This window comes from Petaurus breviceps, unplaced genomic scaffold (genome assembly GCF_028583685.1).
Source record: "Petaurus breviceps papuanus isolate PSGF00001 unplaced genomic scaffold, PetGlider_PUasm1.0 688, whole genome shotgun sequence".
NCBI classification, from domain to species: domain Eukaryota; kingdom Metazoa; phylum Chordata; class Mammalia; order Diprotodontia; family Petauridae; genus Petaurus; species Petaurus breviceps.
This window is the reverse complement of record NW_027186457.1, coordinates 27,450,291-27,475,038: the sequence shown is the minus strand read 5'-3', so window position 1 is coordinate 27,475,038 and position 24,748 is coordinate 27,450,291. Positions and strand designations below refer to the sequence as shown.

The window sequence follows — 24,748 nt, the reverse complement described above, 5'->3', positions numbered from 1 at the left end:
AGAGCCTGTCATTGGTTTGAGGAGCCGTCTCGGCCTCCGTAGCTGCCCCAGGCCTCGGCGTCCTGACAGAAAGCCGGGAGCGGCCATGGTGGCGATGAGCCTCTTGCTGCGGGCTTCAGCCTCGGCGGCGACTGGAGCCGGCCTGGCCCTGACCCGCCGCGGGCTCGGGCCGCAGCTGCGCCTCGGCGGCTTGCTGAACCGGAGCGTCCCGGGCACGGGCGCCGTGGGTAGGTGCCGGGCATCGCGTGGAGGGCCCCGCGGCCTCGCGGTGACCTTGGCCAGGCCTCGGGGAGCCGGGGAGGGAGGGAAGGAGGAGCGCGGCGGGACCCCGGGGAGAAACTGCTAAGAACTGGTAGCTAGCATTGGTAGCGCTCTAAGCTTTGCAGAGCGCTTTACAAATATCACCTCATTCGGTCCTTCACAGCATTCTCGCAGGCAGGTGTTGTTAATTCCCATTTAACAAGTGAGGAAACGGAGGCAGCGACTTGCCCAGGGTCACACAGCTTTTAAGTGGCTTAGGCACGACTTGAACTCGGGTATTTATCCGCTGCTACCTAGAAACCTCCAAGGCAGCGTCCTTTCTTGTGCCTCTGTTTCCCCAATTGAAAAAATAAGAGGGTCTTGAAAAGGATTTCCTCAGTCTGTAGCCCCCTGCCTACCCTGGCCATCTTCCAGACTGAATTCTTCTCCTAGTAAGTGTCTGGGGCCGCATTTGAACTCGGGTCTTCCTGACTTGGAGCCCATAGGGCTTAAAGGGCCTGTCCAAGGTCACCCAAGTGGTAAGGAGCCTAAACCCTCCACTTGCGTTTGTTCCTGTTTCACCCAGAGCTTTTTCTGGATACAATGTATCCCTTACTCAGTATGGAGGTGGCAGGGAATCACAAAGTGTATTTGAGGACAAGGGCAGAAGTAGGATGAGCAGGGTTCTCATCAAGGTGAAGGCAAGTTAGGGTTTTACAAATACGTGTGTGGATTTATATTTAAATCTGTCTCTCTGTGCGCTGTCGGGATTGCCTTAGACGAGCTCCCTTACACGTTCCCTTATCAGCAAGCCCCAGTTATCCAGTCTCGGGGAGGGGTTTTTGCTTGACTGAGGAGTGTATAGTAAACGCCTCAGCATCAAATTGTTAGCTCTCCTTCTGTTCTGCCTTCTTTGCTCTGTCCTTTGGCTTCTTTGGAATTTCTTGACTTATCATTGCCTGCCCACCCATATTTCCATCTTCTGTCCTTGTCCCTTGGTTATCATTCTTCCCTTCCTAGACTTTGCACAAATGGTTTGAACTCTGCTTTGCTCTGGCCTGAGATATCTGTATGCGTCTTGGCTCATGGCTACTTTCTTTAGAGATGACCTTCTCTCCCAGGAGTGACCCTTTCTCAGAGTCTCGCTCTGCCTTCCATCCCAGTTCCTTTGCTCACAATGTGACACAGGACTGCCGGCAGTCCCAGTGCTTACATGCATGTGCACATGTGTTCTGACACAAAGGTGTTATCAAAGAGAGTGGTGTCAGACCAGAAAAGAGGATATATGGGCTAGTCATGTAGTAAGAACATGGGAGAGATAACCAGGGCACAGCCTAGTTGGGTCAGGAATGCCCACTCCATGGGAAGAAATCTAGAGAAAGGTCCTCACCTTCTTGGGGGAACAGATGCTAAAAGGTTTTAGGTGAGATGAAGGAGAGAGACAAAGGATGAAAGGACAGAGACGAGCTGTGATATGTACCATGGAAAGGAATGCCAGCATTCATAATATCTCAGATGACACAGATCCACAGAGTGCTTCCCACAATTCCCAGTTTGTCCTGTTTCACCACCCTGAGTGGTGGTGTTGCCAGTGCTGTCCCAGGGAGTGGTTGGTTATCCTACCATCATATTTAGGATTTGGGAAGGAGACCTAGGTAGGCAGTAGAACTTGGCAATGGGGTAGATCCAGTGAAAATAGTCTTTGATTTCTATATGTTTTGGAGCAGAGGGAGGAAAGAAGAGTGGTTCTAGGCAAGTAGGGTTAGGGGTGGGAGTGGAGAGAGGAGCAGGAATCTGGAAGATTTATCAAACCAGGGCAGGGGCTAACTGGCAATGGGCTAGCTACATCAGGGCTAGCTCCAAAGGGGAGCAGAGAATAGGGATCTACCTTCTCCCTACCCCCCCAAAAAAGAAAATAAGTCTTTAGGATCATTCCTGAGAATAAAGGCCTGAAGTGCCTAATGGGTGTAATTATGTTCATGTTCTGCTAAAGGATTAGTGTAGTAGCCTAACCCCTCCAGGCCAAGGGTCATAGCCTGGACATCTAAGACTAGACTTGACCTTGGCCTTCCTGCTTCCAGCAAGCCATGTCTCTACTCTTGACACATTTAATCAGTGCTGAATGCTTACTTTCTTGTTTCTAGCTCCAGTCCGACATAGTGGAGGCCATGGGAAGAAAATGTTTGTCATCAAACCTTCCGAATTTTATGACAAGAGATTTTTGAAGTTGTTGGTAGGTTTTTTTTTCTGCTACTTTGGTTTTTTTTTAAACATGAATGTTAAAACTTAGTTCCTGATTTAAATAAATGTGGGCTTTGTTTCTCTTAGAATGAGGTGTATTTTTTCCTTGCCTTAGAAGATCCAGAGGCATTGTACAGAGATCCCAGTGATTCAGTAATTGTTAACACCTCCCTTAAAAAGGACTCCTGGGGAACCCACAGTATGAAATAATATAAAATGAAATTTCATATTAATACATGTGAAGAATAATTCAGTGTATGATTCCTTTACCTTCTTCTATTTACCTCCCTTGGTGCATCTAAAACAGAAAGCTTTTTACAGAGATTTTATTAACTTTTTAAGAACACATCTCTTATGAGAAATGAAATCACACTAATAGCAGTGATAACAAAAAGAACAGGCATTCCATTTGAGCATGTCTAGTGTAAAGAGGGCTGGATTTGAGCCATATCTCTGCCACGAACTCACAGTGTGACCTTGAGCAAATTGCTGAACTTCCTGCTTTAGTTTAAAAAAAATAGTATACTAAGAAAGGGATTTTAAAAGCTGATCAGGCAGTGATTAGTGCATTATAAACATGTTACTTATTATAATATCTATTATCATATGTAAGAAAGATTTTCTTTATGTTTTTCTTAAATATGAAAGCAACTTATTGCACAGGGCAGGAAGGTAGTGCAGTGGATAGAATGCGAGGTTTGGAGACAGGAAGATCTGAGTTCAAATCTGGCTTCAGACACTTACTAGAGTGACTGGGTAAGTCACTGAACTCTATTTGTCTCAGTTTCCTCATCTGTAAAGTGAGCTGGAGAAGGAAATGGCAAACCACTCCTGTATCTTTGCCAGGAAAACCCCAAATGGGGTCATGGAGTTGGACACAACTGAAATGAATGAACAACAGTAAATTTATTGCATACATGGTAGGATTTCATTTCTGCAACTTTGTTCACAAAACATACAGTATATGTTCAGAGAATTTCATTATGAGGCTTAATGCAGGATGATGAAAACTGGCCATTATGTCTCTTAAAGCATCTAGAAGGCCTGGAGGGGCAGTGATAGGTATTCTTGGAGGAAGATCCTATCCTAAGGAATCAAAAGATTGTTGGAGTGTTCACTCTTCCAGTTTAGGAACATGATGATTTTATAGAGTGAGGTAAACCGATCTGTTATTTTTGTCACTACCTTTGTGAGAGGCATGATGCCCATTGAGAGGGTGCTCCCTGTACTTAGGACAGGGTCATTTTTAGGGGTCTTTGAGAGCTAATTGATGGTTAAGACTCTTGATTCTGCCATTGCTAAGAACTGTCTTTTCCCTTGTCCCTCCAGCCCTTATGCCCTCCCAAAGGCCTGACTGCCCTCAGTCATCTCTTTTGTCAGGATCCTGTTCTCGTTGTGATTATATTATTAATAATAATTATAATTGTAGTAAACTTTATGGACACACTTTGAGTCCAGGCCCAGTTACAGACTGGGTATCTGTGGACCAGCTCTGCTCAGTGGATAAAGGCCCTTCACCAGAACCGAGACTGCCATGGTCTGAATTCTTTTGACCCCAGTAGCCTCTGAAAGTGTCTTCTGAAGCCTTGGGGATTTGGCATCAAACAAAAGATTGCTTAGTCCTCTCTTGCACAGTTTTTTAATGAGTCTTAAAAATATATTTGAATGTGCTCGTACAAAAGATTTTAAAGGAGTAAAAAAAATGTACCTACCAAGAGTTTTAGCATTTTCAGTAGACAAACACTGTGAATGGTTTGAAAACACAGAGGAAGAAAGGGAACAAAAATTATTTATTAGTTTTTAGATTTGATCAGCCTCACAGCATACCTTGCCTTGCCCCTGCTTCCATTGTTCTGCCTGCCTCCCTTGATCCTTGCTTTTTTCTGCCGTTGGTGAAGGTCATCTTAAAGCCAGTGAATGGAAAGCTCAGTAATTGCTTGTTTTTTTTTTTTTACCCGGGTGGGGGAATGGGGATGGTATCGGGGTAGAAGATGGTCTGGTAAAGCTATATGGAAAGATATCAGATAATAAATATAAGCGCGGCCTAGAAATTCATTATGTGATGTATTTTATTTTCTTTCTTTATCTTACAGAGATTTTATTTATTGTTGACTGGTATTCCAGTAGCAATTGGCATAACATTGGTGAATGTATTCATTGGTAAGCTTAAAAAATGTTTATATATGGATGTCATAATAAAGAATGTCTTTAATAATAATTTGAGCTTACACTTGACAATTAAGTGTAAACAGCCAACTTTTAGGTACCTCTGTTAATATAAAGGCAGTGGTGGTATAATGGAAGAAATCTGAATTTAGAATTAGGACCTGGGTTCAAATCTCAGCTCTGCCATTCATTAAATGGGTGTGACCTCAGGCAAGTAAATGAGGTTTGGGTCTTTGGATCTTTTCCTCATTTATAAAATAAGGCAAGTTGAACTATGAATGTGTGGGTGTTTTGTGTTTTTGGTTTGTTTGTTTTTTTGTCAGTAGGGGAAATGAAAAGGAGATTGATCTACTGCTCATTTTCCCCTACTACTTAGCTGCAAATATTTTCTTGAATGAGCAGTTTTGTGGTAATTTAGCAGCCATGACAAGAGAGGAAAAGACAGCCTAATCATAACATTTCTGTATCCATCAAACTTAGTGAGATCTATGGAAGGATATTGTTTCTGGCCAGCTGAGGTTTGGAGATGGGGAGGCTGCAGTGTGTCTTGAGGTCTGCATCTGCTGTCCAGCGTCCGCCAGCTCGCTAGCCAGCTGTCTACTCTGCCACATAAGCTCATTGGGGAGGCAGATCTTCCAATGGTCTTGGGGGTTGAAACATCCAAGTTAAAAGGTCCTCTTTCTGGAATGTGTCAATACTGTCTGGCTACTTTTCCTCATTTCCCAGGGCTTCAAGGACCATGCTTCATAGGTAGGCAAAGTGTAGTGTCTTTAACCTGCTCCCAGATGTTTGCTTTGGGATCTTTGAGCATTATAATTGGGGGGGGGCAGGAGGAAGAAAAGGACAGGGATTGGGAAAGGGGTAGTGAGGAGAGTGGGAGGGAAGACTCACTGGCTCCAGAGCTAATTCTGGAAACTTACTGGTCCTTTTCTTGAAGCCCTGGGGCTTACTACTATACCCAGGTGGCCATCGGCTTATAAGTAGCTTTATGGCAAAGTGAAGAACAGAGTTGCTATTTTTGTTCTTAGTCTAAATTTTTGGCCTAGCTTTTTTTTTTCCTGTGTAACTCTATGTGCTTTATTTTATTTTTTTCATTTTTCAAATGCTTAACTTCTGATTTACATCATTAATTTCTGCCAGATTTTGAGTTACAAATTTTCACCCTGTTTTTCCCCTACCCACCCCAAAATAGAAATCCCACAGGATATCCCCTCCTCCAATCTGCTCTCTCCCATATCTTTTCCCATATCCCCTTCGACTTTTCCAGTAGGGCATGGTGGATCTCTATGCCCCAATGCCTGTATATCTTATTTCCCAATTACATGTAAAATAGTATTAATAATAGTGTGTGTGTGTGTGTGTGTGTGTGTGTGTGTGTATGTACTGTGTTTCCCCGATAATAAGACACTGTCTTATTAAAATTTTTGGACAGAAAAACACCAGAGGGCTTATTTTCAGGGGAGGGCTTATTTTAATGAACATTGACAGTCATTTTAATAAACAGGTAAATGTGAACAAAAAAATGTACCTTTATTCAATAATGAATTCAATAAAGAACAGGATGACGCACTCACTGCTGCAGCTCTTATTGGATGCAGCTCGGAGCGCGGCGTGCGTTTCACGGGGTCGGGGGGACGGTGCATACAGAGGGTACTATAATGTAGCGTGTAGCGCAGGGGATCACCTTCACTACAGTAGCAATCCCAATAGGGCTTATTTTCGGGGGAGGGCTTATTTTAGAGGAATCTTACACAGTAAGGGGAGGGCTTATTTTTGGGAGAGGTGTTATTATCGGGGAAACACGGTATATATATAATTTTAAACATTTGATTTTAAAACTTTGAATTCCAGATTCATTCTCTTCCTCCCTTGTCACCCACCCTTACTAGGAAGATAAGCAGTTCAGTATAGGTTGTACATGTGTAGCTAATGCAAAACATTAACATAGTAGATATATTGTAAAAGACTGACTATATTTCCCTCTCTCCTATCCCACCTCCCACTTGTTCTATTCTCTACTTTGATCCCATCCCTTTTCAAAAGTGGGTGCTTCCAACTTCCCTCTCCCCCCAGCCTGCCCTCCCTTCTATCATCCCCCCTCTCATCCCCTTCCCCCTACTCTCCTGTGGGGTGAGATACCCTATTTAGTGTGTATTCCATTCCCTCTCTGAGCCAAATTCAATGAGAATAAGGCTGACCCATTCCCTTTTGCCTTCCTATTCTTCCCCTCCATTGTAACCATTTTCCCTTTTGGCCTAACTTCTAATTCTCCTGAGCCAGACTCTGAACTAAGGCTGGCTGTTGATGCCGGTCACAGTCATGCAAACTTTTGGTTTGGTACTTCTGCTTTTGAGGTTTTTGAAATCTGTGATTTGGACCAGCAGACAACCACATGGGGCCAGAACAGGTCCTAAGATGGACCAGGGACCCCTTGGGCCCCTTCCAGTTCAAGGTTCTCGGGCAGCTGGTGGGGCGGGGACAGAGCATTGGGCCTGAATTCAGGAAGACCTGAGTTTGAATCTTGTCTTAGAGACTTTACTAGATGTGTAACCCTGGGCCAGTCAGTTACTTAAATACTGTTTGCCTCAGTTTCCTCATGTGTAAAATGAAGATAATAATAGCATCTCTCGCCTAGGGTTGTTGAGGATCAGATGAGGTTTGTAAAGTACTTTGCAAACCTTAAAGCACTTATATAAATGTTAATACTATCATTAGTATTATTATTATTTATGTCTATTATTCTGTGATCTTACCATATAATACCTTTTCTAACATTTATGGAGGATTTGTGGTGCAAGAGGGTCAGAATTAAGGTTGAGAGACCTCAGTTCAAATCCTGTCTCTGGCACTTACTAGCTGGTGACTCTATTAGTCATTTCGCTTTTATGAACCTCAGTTTCCTTGTTTTAAAATGGAGTTAATGTTTGTACTTCCTACCTCACAGGCATGTTCTGAAGAAAACTCTTTAGAACATTTAAAGCACTACAGGGATGTGAGTGTTGGTTAGTAGAAGATAGAAAACTCCAGGGTAGGATTTTCTCATCTAAATGTAGACTCTGAGAATCTTTCCCTGCAGCATTCTTTTTAAATATGAGCTTTTCCCACCTCTTTCACCTATGGCATCATTGGCAGAGGAAACTTAGATCTTCAACTTTTCGAAAATTAGAATCTTAGGGAAACACCCTCCACTCCCACAGGCAAGGTGAGACTTGAGCCACTGCCTCTTTGTGCCTTGCTGCACTTAAAAGATTTTTAATTTTGCATTTCAAGAACATGGTCATTCAAGAAGTTAGGTGCTGTTAACCCTTCTGTGCCAGCACAGCCATCCGCCAGTTTGGGATAGGTGAACCTGCAATTATGAGCTAACTCATGGATTGTCAGGATTTTGTAGGCTTGGAAAACAAACATGGCTTGACTGTGGGTGCTTGTGATGGAACACCCCACCCAATTCTGCAGATATTCATTCCGTGCCTGATCTGTGCAGACCAGGGGAGATGAAGTTTAATAAGACACATGCCTTGACCTCATGGGGGAGAAGGACACGAGCACCAGTACAAAATAATTCATGTATTTGCCAAAGAGAGTTATCAGGGAGGGCACCAAGGAGCAGGTGGCATTTGAAACAAGTAGTAATTCTGTAGGTGTGGAAGAGCCAGGCACATTCCGGGCATTTGAAATAGTGAAAGAGCATGTCAGGCCAGTGGAAGTCTTAGATGGGCATGAAAAGTCTCCAGTCTAGTTTGACGAGCAGGGGTTGGAATGATAGTGTGGCCCCAGGTAGCAGAAGTTCCAGCTTTATGCACTCAGCTAGAAGGGGCAATTGAAAAGTTGTAAACAGAGGAGTCCCATGAACAGCTCTTTGCACCAGGAAGATAAATGTGATGTCACTGGCATGGATTGGATGGGGGAGAGGGTGTGGGCAGGAAGGAAAGCCTGCCAGCAGGCTGCATTCTCCAGGTGCAGGTGGGTGGTAATAAGGTCCTGCCCTCAGAGAACCCACAGGGTGAGATGGTTACAAGAGAATTTCTAAGGTGGAATCCACTGACTTGTTAATGCTCTAATGGGAAAGGTGAGGGAAGAGTAAGAGAAAACCCTAGAGGTTGGAACCTGGGAGAAGACAGGAGGGAAGAAAGAAGTCCATCAGAATCAGAGGCTTCCTCAGGCTGGTGCAACAGGAGTGAGAAGAAGCAGCAGTGCGGGCCCTACACAGGGCTGTGAAAGGATACCTAGTGAGCAGGGGCATGTAGGCTGCCAGATACAGAAATGCACACAGTTTCAAGGGCATGAGGGAGAGGGGCGGATGCCGGCCTTGGAGCTGGGAAAGCCTGGGCTTGAATTCTGCTGAGGACACTTTTAGCCAGGTGAACACTGGAGAGTCATGTCATCTCTCTGAGCCTCAGTTTCCTCATCTCTAAAATGGGGGACGAGGAGGAGGTCTTGACTGACTTTTAAGGTCTCTTCTAGCTCAAGATCTAGGATCTGATGATCTGTGATCTGTTTCCATCTATGACTTAAGAACCAGAAATACTGTAGAAGGCGACCCTAAGGACACGTCTGCTGGATGTAGAGGTGGACTGATGATGCAGTCAGAGCAGATTCTGCCCTGGTGTCCACAGGACATTTAAGAGGTATAGAGGATGGTCTGCTGGGGAAGGAAATAGAAAAAAGCACAGGATGCAAAGGGAGACCTCACATTGGTGAGCTCACAGAGCTGTCACCTATGGAAAGGAACAAAATGATTAGTTGTGCCCTTCCCCCATTCTGCATCTGACACGTCAGTAAATATTTGTGGGAAATTTTGCTAAGGTGCTTTGTCACCTTTGAACCCCAAAGGGTCTCATCTCACGAAAGCTAAAAAGAAAATAATAAATATATCTCCCATTAATGATTTCTCTCCAGACTGAAATGAGTCAAAAATTTCAGGCATATTCTTTAGTTACCAGGTAAAGGGAAAATCTGGCTCTTGAAGCTGCAGCGAGTTGATTCTTGCTTAAATTGGTGAGAATATAATACTGAGTTTCTGGTGATTGTGTTAAAAATCTCCCTTGTCTCCTACCAGGTGAAGCTGAGTTAGCAGAAATCCCAGAAGGCTACATTCCAGAACACTGGGAGTACTTCAAGGTTGGTACAGAACCCCAGATGTTATAGGGTGTAGTTGTTTCAGCTGCTCTCTGTTCTGTGAACAGTGATATTATAGGGACAGCTCATCCATCTTTCGTTCTAGCTGGCAAAAGAGTCTTCCCACACACAGGTCTGTTTGTCGGGATATTCCTTCTGAAAGCTCAACAACCTTCAGTAGCTCCCTTTGGCCTGTATAAACTCCTTAACCTGGCTTTTAAAGCATTTCATGAACCAACAGATGCAGGCTCCAACCAGACACTCTCAGCTTTAATTCAAATCCCTCATGTCCTCAGTGTTCCAGCCAATGACTAGCCCTCCCTTATGGTGAGAATCTATTCCCTTCTTATTTCAGTAATAACACTTAGCTTCCAGGGTTCTTGTTGGGATTAAATGAGATAATATTTGTAAAGTGCTTTGCAGACCTTAAAGCAGTATAGAAATGCTGGCTGCTGTTACTATTTTTTTCCCTGACTTTCAGGATCTTTTTTTTTCTTTCAAAGTTTAGTGTGGATATCATTTCTTTCATGAAACCTTCCCTTCCTCTTCTCCCATCCTTCACTATAGGTTTTCTTTCTCTCATAGTTTCCTAGAGCATTTTGTTCACATGAAAAATGAACTGTTACCCTTGTTAATGCATATACTTAGTCTTATCCTAGTAGAATATAAAGGTTGTTGGGGGGAGGGCTCTTTAGAGCTTCTCTTAACCTTTTTTATGTTAGGGATGCTTTGGCAGCTGGTGAAACCTATGAAACCCTTCTCAGAATAATGTTTTGATGCCTACATTAGTAATTGAAGTAAGTGCCAAATTTGTTAGGCATTTGTGAAAATAGATTTTTTTTTCACCATCCAAGTTCACTGGCCCCAGGTTAAGACCCTCTGCCTTAGAGGTAGGCATTTTGTCATTTAAAACACACACACACACACACACACACACACACACACACACACGTGCACGAACTTGAACATGATAGGTAGATTAATGATAGCCAAATAATCACACACACATTTATTTAATTTTTATTATGTGCCAGAAATTTTGCTAGGATACTTAATAAGTGTTTGTTGAATTGAACTGAATTTTTATTTCGATATTGATGAAATGAATAAGATGATGTAAATGCCATTCTTATTGTTTCATTCTTGTTGCTTGTAGACTTTAATGTATTTAAGTATGTATGTTTCTGCTTTTTATAGTTAAACTACTGGTATTTATTTTGATGTAATTTTTTTTTAAATTGCTATAAAATTCAGCATGTTGTGTTTCCATTTCAAAATCACAGGAATTAAACATGATATTAAAAAACCTTTAATCTTTAAATGACTAGAAGGATATTAAGGTGTAACATCAGGGTACTTTTCTCAATCATTGAGCACTTCCCCAAAATAGAAAGGACTTGTATACACCAAAATATTCATAGCAGCACTTCTTCTGGTAGCAAAGCATTGGAAACAGGATAGATCTCCATTAATTGAGGGTTGGCCAAACAGATTGTGGTACTTGAAGGTAATAGAATATTACTGTGCTGTAAGAAATAATGGCTGCGGGGCGGCCAGGTAGCACAGCGAGTAAGAGCACCGGCTCCAGCGTCAGGAAGACCTGGGGATCAAATCCGGGCTCCAACACTTAGTACCCACCCAGAAACACCTGGCTGTGTAACCTTGAGCAAGTTACTTAACCCCTATTGCTTTTAAAAAAAAAAATGGCTACGAACAACATAGGGTCTCATGAGGAGAATTCTGTGAACTAATGCAAAACGAAGTAAGCAAAACTGGGAAAACGTACTCACTGATACAACAAGGAAAGAACCAACAGCAGATGTGACCCAGAATACCATGTCCTTACAGTGGCCACAGCTGGCCCTTCAGGATATATTTGCTCTTGGCCCTCAGCATGTAGAGGCTGTGAAATCTCTTTGTACCCTTCAGGACTTGACGGATGTGTGGAGTTTTGCTGAATTTCCTTTCCTTCTCCTTTATCTTACTAGAGATGGTCTTCTGGGGGAAAAAAGGGGAGAGATGTTTGGGGAAATAAAGTCATGTAAAAAAACAAAAGACATCAATACAAATTTTAAAAAATAATCCCCAAATTTTCCAGCTGAGTTTTAAATCCATTAGGATAATTATTTTACTGTTTTACAAAGACACAGGAGGAATTAGGAAGAGCCTTGGAATTTGATTTACAAAAACTAAAGATTATAGTTTTTAAAATTGTTTTTGCATGCATTCTGGAGCTTTATACCTAAAAGAATAAATGGTTATTTTCTTAGTCAAAATGAGTTATATTGGAGAAAAGAAATAATTATCCTTATTAAATAAAAATTAAATTTTAATTGAATAAAATTAAAATTAAATATTAATCCTTTAGCTAAAGTTTCATTTCTTTGCTAATTCTCTACTTATTGGGAATAATTATTTTGAATGTAAAATGAGGGAGTGGATTAATTAAGAAATTAATGTGAACTGTTGTCTCTCATAGCATCCTATAAGCAGGTGGATTGCTCGTTATGTTTATGACCCTCCTGAAAAGAATTATGAAAGAACCATGGCAATCCTTCAGTTGGAAGCTGAAAAGGCTGATCTGAGGTAAACAGTAGAGGTCCCTGGGTTGGGGAGAGGAAGGGGATGCCATCTCTGTGCTTGCCTCAGCATGCCACTCGAATACAAAAGGAACAGAGCTGGGTGATAAAAGGGCCAGGTGAAGGCTGTTTGATGGCTAGGTCATTAGACTTTGGAAGCCTGCATACATCAGGGTTATCAGCTCACAAGGTGGATCTGGGTACAACAGACTCTGGGCATGGGGAGGAGGAAGTAGGATCTGTTTCAAAAGCTGGTCTTCATTTTATTCTGACCTTGCTGGTTTATATACAACTGATCAATGATTAAAGGATGAAAATAATAAAGAAGAACACTTTCTGCAAGCCCATCTATCACTATCATCAAGGACATGTGTGCATGACACTCACCTGGGCCTAAAACAGCCCTTTGAAACTCCTGTTACTTATCTCTGCACATGACAGGGAAAAGGGTTGGTAGGAGGGGCTCTTAGTTCTCCAGACTGAGGCCCTGAGCAGGGCCAGGAGAGCCTGAGACCCATTACTGCAGATGGTGCGTGGGTGATGGGAGCAAGGGGGGAGGAGAGAAGGGTAACTGACACTCTCAGGACAAAGAACAAGTGCCTGCTTATACATGGGAGATGGTGGGGGAGAGGCGAAGGAAGAGTGGGCATGGGTGAGCTGCACAGTTAGTGCCAGTTTGTTTTATGATGGGATAGGCTTTAATGTTGATTCTTTTTGCAAAGATTGGAAGGAAAGGGTTTGGCCATTCAAGAGATGCCTTAGAGCCTGTACAAGGACTCAGAAGATTAGTCTGGCTAGAGTAGAAGTTCTTTGTAAGGGCCAGTAGAAAGTGAAATCAGCTGCACAAGTACAGAATATAGAAAACTCTACCTGGACACCAGTTGATATGCCTTTTAATTTACTGTAAGTTCTATTCTGTTATGGAAATACTTGTTTCATAAATTTTTTAAATAGGAGGCAGTGATGAGGAGGGAGAGCTTTCCAAGTATGGGGGAAGCCAGTGCAAAGGCTGGAGATGGATATAGGAGAGGGACTATTATGTGGGAAGAACAATAAGAAGGTGGGCATGGTTGGACCATCAAGACTGTGAAGGGGAGTAATAAATAATTGAGAAGGTAAATTGGACCAGTTTGTGAAAGGCATTTTAAGCCACTGAAACTTATTGAACGAGGGTCAATAATGACCTTGTCAGATCTCTGCTTTAGAAATATTTCTGGCAGCTGTGTGGGAAGGATGGATTAATGGGGGAAAAACATGAGGTAGGGAAACTATGGGAGGGTGTTACAAAAGTCCCCATGAGAATTGATAAGGGTGTGAACCTTCAGATGGTGGTAGCTCTGTAAGGGGAGAAAAAGAGACACTTCTGACAGGTGTGGAGGTGTACTTGAAATGATGTGGCTAGAAAGAGATTAAAGAGTGAAGAAAGATAACTGGGTGAGAAGAAGAGTGGTCATGGTGTCATTGGCAGAGATAGGAAAGTTAATGGGAGGGGTGAGTTTTGGTGGAAAGATGATGAGTTGTGTTGTGAGCATGTTGAGTTAGAGCTACCTCTGTTGGTACCTGATGTGGGACTGGGGTTCAGGAGATGGACCAGGACTTGACATTTAGATCTCGGAGTCATCAGTGTAGATCAATAATTGAACCTAGGGAAACTGATGAGATCACCTAGATAAGAGGTCCAGGGACAGAGCCTTGGGTTATCCCCAAGTTAGGGGATTTGGATGAAGATCTAGCAAAGGAGATGGAGAAGGAGTGTGCCTACAGGTTAGAGAACGGGAGAGAGAGGAGAGTGCTCAAGAAGGTTAGATGTTACACAGAGGTAAAGAAGAATGAGGATTGATAGAAGTTTCAGTTGAATGATGAGGTAAGAAACGCCAGATTGCAGGGATTGAGAATTGAGTAAAAGGAGAAGAATTGGAGGCAGCACATAGAGATGGTTTTCCCTAGGAGTTTGGTTGGGAAAGGAAAGAGGTCTACAGCACAATGATAACTTGAGGGTATGGTATGATAGGCTCCAGTGAGGGATTTTTAAGGATAGGGAGATCTGGCAGTGATTGTAGGTGGCAGAAAGTGAACCAATTGATAGGGAGAGATTAAAGATAAAGGAGGAACAGGGGAGACAGTTGTGGGGACAGTTTATCAAAGTATACAGGAGAGGAGAGGACCGAAGGTACAAGAAGAAGATTTGATCTTGATCAAGATAAAGTTCATCTGATCTGATGGAGGAGAGAATTGGAGAGGGGAGGTGATGTCATGGGAGTTTAGTGCTATAGAGTCTGGGGAAAGAATGGGGCTCACAAAAATGACCTTTATTTTGCAAGGTAACTTCTAGTACAAAGAAGATGGGGATAGGGTAGGGAAATGTGGAGAAAAGAGCGAGCTTAATAAAGTTTACAATTAAGATTTTCTATCTCGATCAAGGTGCTCTAGATAAGGAGTTATTAGTTTAAGCATAGAATGACGTGGTCAAGGAGGAAGATGACTTTCCTTGTCTGACTTGATATAGATTATTGGATAGGAAGACTGAAAGCAAGTGTACTCCATGGAGATGGCCATTATCCCAGTGAAAGTGACAACGACCCAGATAAGGGTGTCAGTAGTGAGAACAGAGGAAGGAATGGATGGAGGAAATTGACCATAAAAGCACAAAGACTTGGTGGGGTTACCTGAATGAGCAGGAGAAGAGAAGCTAAAAAATTACCCTCAGATTTTACATGTAGAGTGTCTACAATTAAAATATGTATTTATCTGTCCTTGGAGAGAAACAGGTGTTTTCATTTGTATAAGACTAGCTAGCAATTGTACTTTGTGATGAAAGGAACTGTTTACATTTTTAATGGAAGGTCTCTTGGTGCTTGGAGTTTAATTTAAGGATTCTGTTTCTTACAGGTTGAAATATCGGGAAACAGAAAGACTTATGCGAGGAAGAGGGGATGGACCCTGGTTTCATTACCCAACTGTTGATAAGGAACTTATTGATCACTCTCCTAAAGCAGTACCTGACCATTAAGCTATTGATTCTACACATCTGATATATATTGTCTTTCAGGAGGGTTAAATGAAGAAATGATAAAAAAAAATGTATTGTTCTCTGAATAAAACAGACATTTCCCTTTTGGTCTTGTAGTCAGTTTTCAGTGTAGTTTGAGAGAATTGCTTTTGTTGTTATGGGATGGTTTTCTTTTTTAAGGTCATGAATATTGGCAATTAAAATTAGATGAGATCAAAGTTTGTGAACTTCTAAAGGATAGTATTTATTGTTTGGAAATGATTTTACGATATGCCCAAGTAAATGAAAGTTGTGGACAAGAAGTATAACTGTATCGGAAGTGAATTGTGTACCTAAGCATGTAGAACATAGGCATCTTGGTTCATCATTGATAGCACGTCTTTTTCAATTGGCATTGGAATTTTTAGCCTGGATTATGTAAAAGATGAACACCTTAATAAATCAGAAAAATGAAAAGCTTCAGTAAGCAAGTCTTCTGGAAGTTGACAGAATTTTTATGTTTGTTTTTTTTTTTTACCTCTTATAGCCAAGACACTTCTTGCATCTCTTTAAAGAATGTGAGTTTTTCAAGGATCTTAACTGCTGAGATCTAATAAAAATTCTTAAAAAATTGGTGTCAAGGTAAAGAATTTAAAAATGATAAATTATAAAAGACAGGAAGTATTTGTTAAATTGGAATGCATAAAATTTTAAAGTCAACATCTGAAAATTCTCTTGAAAATAATTTAAAGTATAACTTAAATAGGCTCTTTGTAGAGGACAAAATTATTTTTTAAAAGTCAAGATTTACATGTTTTTGGTAAACCTTTCTTAAAAGTAGAAGTAATTTTGTATTGACTAAGACCACCTTACTCGTTTGTTAGACTCTGACTCAGTTAATTGTCTACTACTGAATGAAGATAGAAACCAAATTTAGTCACTTTGTTTTCCTTATAAACATAAAAATCAGAAGTAGTCTTTTTTAGCGTAGGAAGGCTTCTGTGAACTATTGCAGTATGTCATGAACAATGACCTCAATGTAAATAAAAACACACAAGGACAATACAACTCAATACAGTGAACTCACACAAAAGATGATGTGGACAATGTTCGTTCCAAATTATTGAAGTTATAGCACATCTTTCCTTTCTGTTAATAAATTTCAACACATAGAGGAGTTACTTGTACTATCCTCTGAATCATATATATTTCAATTCTTCTAAACAATAAGTTCATATGGCAGGAGTTGGGGAGGGCGTTGGGAAGTAAATGTTTCCAGGTCATCCAAAATAAGAACATAAAGTGTTTTTAACTTCAGTCATTCAACAAAAGTTTCTTTTTAAAGGAGTTATGTGCCAGGCATTTTGTTAGGGGCTGCGGTTATACAAACACAAATGAGACAGTCTTTGCCCTAAAGGAATTTTTGAACCATCAGTCCTTTGATAACTGTACCAGCACACATGTGCTTTCTGCTGAAACAGATGGGTCTGTGATCTCATCAATTTGGATGTTCCCATTGCTGTATATAAAGTTACTGCCCATCCAGACCTGCCTTTCCTGTACCACTCTTTCTTGGGACCTCCCATTAATTTGGTGGGATGTATCTATGACTCTCCATGTGCCGGAGGCTGTTTTTGTTTTCTCCTGATCTTTTTTTTTCTTTTTTTTTTTTGAGGGCAATTGGGGTTGTGACTTGCCCAAGGTCACACAGCTAGTAAGTGTGTCAAGTGTCTGAAGCCGGATTTGAATTCAGGTCCTCGACTCCAGGGCCGGTGCTCTATTCACTGTGCCACCTAGCTGCCCCTCTCTCCTGATCTTTAGATGATACAAGTGGCATACTCCATCTGCTCACCTGTCATCATTGCTCACACATTTTTTTCCCATGAAACATTTTCCTAAAGACAGCTTTTCTTCCACCTCTTCAGAGATCCTTCTCCATTTGTTAAAGACTATCTTCTCCCCCCACATGCCTCTTCCTTGCCTTCTATGATACACATTTTTAGTTCTTCAGAGACTTGTGTCCTGTTGCTTACAACCCTGATTGGGTGTTAGTATTAAAAAGATGGGCCTCTTTTCCAAGAAGTGTGGGGGTTATTAAAGGAGCTTTGCAATTATCTGAAGGCATTCCATCCCACTTTTATCTCTGGGCCCAGCTCATGGTTCATTTGAACTATTGGTCCCAGGTATACATCCTGATGGGCAAATGTGTTCCTCCAATTAGATGTCATCATCCCTGCAGTAGACATCCTGTCCCAAATGCTGCGAACAGTCGGGCCAAACTCTTGAGTGATTACAGATCTAGGAGGTTCAGTAATGCCCTGGGGCTTCATGCAAGCAGCACAATGTCATGTATAAACAATGGCCCGGGACCTCACCATCCACAGGGAATCTCTCCTTCACCTTGGCTCTGTGCTGGAATTCTTTTCTCTACCCATGTCTTCTCTACCAGAAAGTAAGCTCCTTGAGAACAGGGCTTGTTATTACTTTGTTAGCTTTATAAATCCTCATCAACTGATTGATTTTATATCTCAGCTGGTATTTATGATCAGGGTATGTTTGAACAGTTCTGTTACATCTTTCATGTACCTTTGGATGGCCACTAGATGGCGCAGTGGATTGAGTGCTTTACCTGCAGTCAGGAAGACCTGAGTTCAAAAGCGATGTCAGATTTACTGGCTGTGACCTTGGGCAAATCACTTGACCTCAGTGTTTGCCTCAGTTTCTTCATCTGTAAAAATGAGAATAATAACCCCTACCTGTTAAGGTTGTGATGATGTTTGTAAAGCGCCATGTAAATGCTAGCTATTATTTTTATGTATGGATTGAGAGACACCTTGTTGGAAGAGAGCCTTTGAGGCAAGATTTTACAGAATCAAAGGCTTTTTCATAATCAACAAATATCAAACACAGTGGAATCTTGTATTCTCTGCATATTTCAGTCAGTTGTGCAGTGATGAAGATGTGATCCATTGTAGAATGATGTTTGCAAAATTTTGTTTCCTACAATGCATGTTATTCAGAAAAAAAAATATGTCCAAATGTTAATTGTGATTGTTTATTGTAAGCCCAAAAGAAGTGCCTTTGGAAATGTTTTGTCTACATCTTAGCTTTTTAAGGCTAAAATTTAATTATATAAAAATGTGAACTATTTGAAATGACACCTGAAGCAGCGATTGAGATTTATGTCGCCTGGCTTTTCCTCAGAATTTCAAACAATATGAGTGGTCCAGGAATGCACAGGGCTGCCTGGTGACATAGTGCCGGAACTACAGGTTATGAGTTGGAGGGGACATCTCATGACTGTCGGGAGTGCCTTTTACAGCATCTTAAGTCATCATTTGGTCCGAACCCAAAGACCTTGACTGAGGGAAGAACTCATCTTTTGTTGTAAAGTGGTTCATTCTACCTAGTGATGAATTTGGTCAGGAACTCCTTGTTAACCTGTTTTTGTTCTCTCCTTTCCAGTCCAAAGATCATTCTTGTTGGCAGAGAAAACAAAATCTCAGTGACTTCCTCTGTCATTAACTGCTAAAGCAGTTACTTTATAATTGTTTTACATATAATCTCTACATACAACATACCGTGTTTCCCCGATAATAAGACACTGTCTTATTATTTTTTTGGACAGAAAAACACCAGAGGGCTTATTTTCAGGGGAGGGCTTATTTTAATGAACATTGACAGCAATTTTAATAAACAGGTAAATGTGAACAAAAAAATGTACCTTTATTCAATAAGCAAATCACTGGGGAAGAACAGGATGACACGCTCACTGCTGCAGCTCTGATTAGATGCAGCTCGGAGCGCAGCGTGCGTTTCACGGGGGGGGGACAGTGCATACAGAGGGTACCGTAATGTAGCGTGTAGCACAGGGGATTACCTTCACTACAGTAGCAATCTCAATAGGGCTTATTTTTTGGGGAGGGCTTATTTTAGAGGAATCTTACACAGTAAGGGGAGGGCTTATTTTCGGGAGAGGTCTTATTATCGGGGAAACACGGTATGTACATGTTTACCCTAATGGAGTGTAAATTCTTTGAGGGGAGGGAATATTTCACCTTTGTTTTTGTATGCTGCCTGGCATATAGTGAGTACTTAATGAAGACTAATTGATTTCTCAATTAAGTTTATTATTAATTGGTAACATTGCCATCCAAGAAGTATACTGGTTATATATTCTCCAAATATGGCAAAACACACACCATTTTTGTTACCACAATCATTTCTGGATAGATTTCCTTTTCTGCAGAATCAAATTAACAGTAATTATATCTGACAGCGTTTCTACCATATAGCATTAGTTTCCTACCCTTCTGCCAAGAGGAGGAAGGTTTGTTTCATGATCTGCTCTCTGGAGTCATTACTAGTTTTTCAATTATAACAAGTTCCTTTTTAGTAACTTTTGCATTTACATTGTTATCATGTCTATTCTTATTCTGCTTATTTCCCTATCTCAATTTATGCAAATTTCATGTTTCTCCATCATTTATTGTATAATTATATTTATGACATTTGTTACCATAATTTCTTCAGCCGTTCCCCAATCAGTAGATGCCCTCTGTTTCCTTTTCTCTGCTACCACGAAGAATGCTTTTGATCTACTTTGGGCCTTTGTTCCTGTCTTTTGTTGACCTTGTGCTAGCCTTGTCTTTCTTCTCGTGTTTCAGGTCTTATAGAGCTTCAGGACCTGTGGCAGGATGTGCTATGATACACTTGTATCATTCATCCTCCATCATCTGCCATTGCTTCCATCTTTGTACATGTCTTTTTTCTATCCCAAACAAAAGATATTTAATCAAATAGCTTAGCAAGTGGACAACCAAAGAATCACCCACATACAGCAATGAGAATACAACGTAGAGAACACAAGTAATGGGAAGCATGCATGGATAGCACGTATGTAGGGAAAATGTAGTCGTGTCCAACTCTTTGTGACTCTGTAGACCTTTGTCCATGGGGTTTTCTTGGCAAAGATACTGGCGTGGTTTGCCATTTCCTTTTCCAGTGGCAAACAGAGGTCAAGTGACTTGCTTAAGGTCTCACACTAGGAAGTTTCTGAGGCTGGATTTGAACTCAGATCTTTCTGATTCCAAGCCCAGTGCTCTCTATCCACTGCAGCACCTAGTGGTTATGCATGCCTTTTTTTTTTTTTTTAAATCTATGTTAGTTAGGGAGTTCCCTGCCTATCTTTATGGATCTCTTGAGAAGATTTCCTCTTTTCCTTCCTCATCACAACTGTTTTCTTTTTGTGACTTTTTTTTTTTTATTTAAAGCAATTGGGGTTAAGTAACTTGCTCAAGGTTACATGGCCAGGTGTTTCTGGGTGGGTGCCAAGTGTCTGAGCCTGGGATTCGATCTCCAGGTCTTTTCAACACTGGATCCGGTGCTCTTACTCGCTGTGCTACCTGGCCGCCCCTCTTTGTGACTTCTTATACATTTTCATTCTTGGAAGGCTCCTATCCTTCCCGAACTGGCTCCTTCTATGGAGTTTTTTGCCTTGATGACCTATATATTTCTCTGAACCACATGAAACCTGTTCTCCCATAATGTAAGATGTATGACAAATCTATGCCTGGTTTTTTCTCCCTCAAGGTTTTCATCATTTCCACCTCAGCAACCAGTTCCTCCTTTTTAGTGAAAATTAAATTTCCTTTTGCTCGTTCATTCCTCTTACCTTTGAAGGATGAAAGTATCATTAAGGTGGGTCAGTCAGTCAGTGAGGAATTAGTAAATGTTTATTATGTGCCAGGCACTGTGCTAATAAGCTCAGTTTCCTCAACTGTAAAATACCATCGACCTCACAAGGTTGTTGTGAGGATTGAATGAGACCATATCTTCAAAGCCCTGGCTTTGTGTAGATGCTATGTAAATATACGTTTGTACCCTGTTCATTGTGCTTTGTGGATTTTTTTTTTTTTTACAAAATTGAAGATTTGTTCCAGCCCTGCCTCGAGCAAGTCTATTGGTGCCATTTTTCCAACAGCATGTACTCATAGCATGTCTCTGGGTCACGTTTTGGTAATTCTCGCAATACTTCAGACTTTTTCATTATTGTATCCATTATGGTGATTTGTGATCAGTGATCTTTGATGTTACTGTTGTAACATGTTATATTGCCCATATGAGATGGTGAACTTAATTGATAAATGGGTGTGTTCTGGGTTCTCCAACACCACCTGTTCAACTCTTCTCAGGCCTCCCTATTCCCTGAGATACAACAGTATTTAAATTAGGCCAATTAATAACCATACAGTGGCCTTTAAGTGTTCAAATGAAAGGAAAACTCAACTGATGGGGTCAAAAGGTCATTGTCTTCTTTTAAGAAATTGCCACCTTGATCAGTCATCAGTCATCAACACTGAAGCAAGACCCTCCACCAGCAAAATCATTAAAACTTGCTGAAGGCTCATCTTGCTTTAGCAATAAAATATTTTTAAATTGAAGTATGTACATTTTATAGACATAATACTAGTCATACTCGATAGACTACAGTATAGTGTAAACATAACTTTTATATGCACTGGAAAACTAAAAAATTCGTGTGACTTGCTTTATTGCGATGTTTGCTTTATTGTAGTGATCTGGAACCTAAACCATATCTCTGGGTATGCCAGTATGCTTATTCCCACCCCCAACCCTTATGAGCACTGGAGATAAAAAGAAAAAAATAATCCTTGCCCTCAGGGAGCTCACATTCTATTGGAGGATACAACATGCATAAAACTACATACGTCCATGATGAACACAGTGTAAATGGAAGTAATCTTGTGGAAGGTGGGACTTGAGCTGAATTCTGAAGAAAGCCATGAGGCAGGTGAGAAGGGAGAGCCATTGAAGAGGTATGGAGAATTCTACCAAACATTTCAAAAACAATTAATTCAGATACTATGTAAACTATTTAGAAAAATAGTCAAAGAAGTCCTACCAAATTCCTTTTGCAACACAGATATGGTGCTGAAGAGCAAAAGCAGAGAAAGAAAATTCTCCCTAATGAATATTGATGAAAAAATTTTAAATAAAATGCTATCAAGAATGTTATAGCAATGTATCACAAAGATCATACACTATGGCCAGATGGGATTTATACCAGAAATGCCCGGCTGATTTGCTGTTAGGAAAACAATCATATCAATAACAAAATCAACAAAAATCATATGATTATCTCAAACAGGCAGAAAAAACTTTTGACAAAATGCAACACTCATTCCTGTTAAAAACACTAGAAAACAGGAATAAATGGAGCTATCCTTAAAAATGATAAGCAGTATCTATAAATAACCGTCAGCAAGCATTATCTGTAATGGAGATAAGAAGCCTTTCCAGTAATATCAAGGGTGTAGTAAGGATGTCCATCATGACTTCTATTATTCAACATTGTTCTAGAAATACTAGTTATACTAATAAGAAAAAGAAATTGAAAGAATTAGGATAAGCAATGAGGAAACAAATTTTTTCATCTTTTTAATTTTAGACAAATACTAAAACTAAAATATGTAATAAGAAAAGAAAAAGAAACGTAGGGGTGGCTAGGTGGTGCAGTGAATAGAGCACCGGCCCTGGAGTCAGGAGGATCTGAATTCAAATCTAGCCTCAGACATTTGACACACTAGCCGTGTGACTTTGGGCAAGTCACTTAACCCCAATTGCCCTCCAAAAAGCAAAAAAAAAAACAAAAAAAAAACATAAACTTAGATATAAAATAAGAAAAGAAAAAATGCCATGTGCACAGCAGAACATAGGAAAGGATTCAGAATATATAGCAATAACTTTCCATTTCAAGAAAACCTCTGTATTAAATACTGCCCATTATGTTGAAAGCTGTTTATATTTTCTTTGCTTCCTTGCAGATTTTCTTTTGTTCTCTGCTGTATATTTTTTACTTTGTTTCTTTCTTCCCCTTCCTACCCCCTCCCCTCAGGCTATAATTAATCACGGATATATATATATATATATATATATATATATATATATATTCACACATCTACATATACATAGATATATAAACATATACCTTCCCTAATAGATTCTACTCCTAATCTTTGTTTTTATGTTGGTTCACTTATCTTTTTTCCTTTCTCTCCTAAGTCCTCTACTTTACTTCTACTCGCTACCTGGTCTTCCTGTAACTTAACCTATCCTACCCCTTCAGCAATTCCTCCCTTGTCCTCCCATTTCCATAAATCTAAACACTATATTTATCTTTTAGTCTATTCCCTCATCCTCCCCTCTAAATATCCTTCCTTTATCTTCTCCCCCCTCTCTCCCCTTAGAGTTTTATTTCTTTCTAAATTTAGAAGGCTTTTATACTCTTCTAGATGTATATGTATTTTTCCCTCTTAAACCCATTCCCAATGAAAGTAGGTTTCCAGAACTAACAGCCATCTAATTCCTTTATATTGGTTCTTCCTCTTCCACCTCATTTATATAAGATTATTACTGTTTTAGCTGTTCTCGAATGGTTTTACTCTTGGCGGTCATATCATACTCCGGTCTACCCCAATCTTTCTTATAAGCTACCTATTTACTAGTAACAATCTTAGATATAGGTTTTACATTTTACATACATAAAAGGTAAACAGTTTATCCTTATTGAGTCCCTTGTAATTGGTCATTGGTATGTACCTTATATTTCTCTTGGCTCTTGTATGTCAAATCTTCTATTAAGTTCAGTTTTTTTTTTAAACAAAGTCCTGAAAGTCTGACAATTCATTAAATGTCTATTTTTTTTTCATTCAGAATTATGCTAACTTCACCAGGCATATTTTCAGCCAAAAAACCCAATTCTTTTGCTCTTCGATACAAAGTGTTCCAAGACCTGAATTCTTTTAGTGTCACCCCACTACTAGATCTTATATGATTCTAATTGTGGTACCTGCATATGTAAATTTTTTTCCTTATTGCTCATAATATTTTATCATTGATCTGGGGGTTTCAGAATTTAACTATAATATTCCTATGAGTTTTCCACATAGCATTTCTTTCAGGTGGTTATTGGTGGATTTTTTAAATTTCTACTTTCCCCTCTTGTTCTAAGGACAATTTTCTTAATTGTTTCTTATATTCTGTTAAGATTCTTTTCTTGATCATAGCTTTCAGCTAATCTGATTATCCTTATGTTTTCTTTTCTTGATCTGTTCTCCAGATAACTTGTTTTTCTTAAGAGAGGTTTCACGTTCTCTTCAATTTTTTCATTCTTTTTATTTTGGTTTTTTATTTCTTCATCTCTTATAACTTTGCTGGCTTCCCCTTGCCAAATTCTCATTTTCAAGGAGTCATTTTCTTCTTTAAGATTCTGGATCTGCTCTTCTAATTGGTTGACTTTCTTTTCATAATCTTCTTGTTTTTCTTAGATTATTCTTTTTTTTTCTTTTTAATTTTTCCTCAGACTCTCTCATTTGATTTTTAAAGTCTTTTT

At 40.2% G+C, this 24,748-nt stretch overlaps 1 protein-coding gene across 1 annotated transcript; it reads left to right on the top strand.

The window, feature by feature from the left end:
• Window positions 1-36: 36 nt before the first annotated feature.
• NDUFB5 (NADH:ubiquinone oxidoreductase subunit B5) lies at window positions 37-15,470 on the top strand. Its single transcript, XM_069104817.1, has 6 exons — window positions 37-227; window positions 2,385-2,473; window positions 4,575-4,641; window positions 9,707-9,768; window positions 12,245-12,351; window positions 15,234-15,470. Exons 1-6 carry the CDS (start codon window positions 86-88, stop codon window positions 15,352-15,354), a joined length of 588 nt encoding a protein of 195 aa, XP_068960918.1. The 5' UTR covers window positions 37-85; the 3' UTR covers window positions 15,355-15,470.
• Window positions 15,471-24,748: the final 9,278 nt, after the last annotated feature.

Coding starts and splice junctions, on each gene's coding strand:
- NDUFB5 (XM_069104817.1), top strand. CDS start 86: ATGGTGGCGATGAGCCTCTTGCTGCGGGCTTCAGCCTCGGCGGCGACT. Junction 4,642..9,706: donor ATTGGTGAATGTATTCATTG/GTAAGCTTAAAA, acceptor GTCTCCTACCAG/GTGAAGCTGAGTTAGCAGAA. Junction 12,352..15,233: donor GCTGAAAAGGCTGATCTGAG/GTAAACAGTAGA, acceptor TGTTTCTTACAG/GTTGAAATATCGGGAAACAG.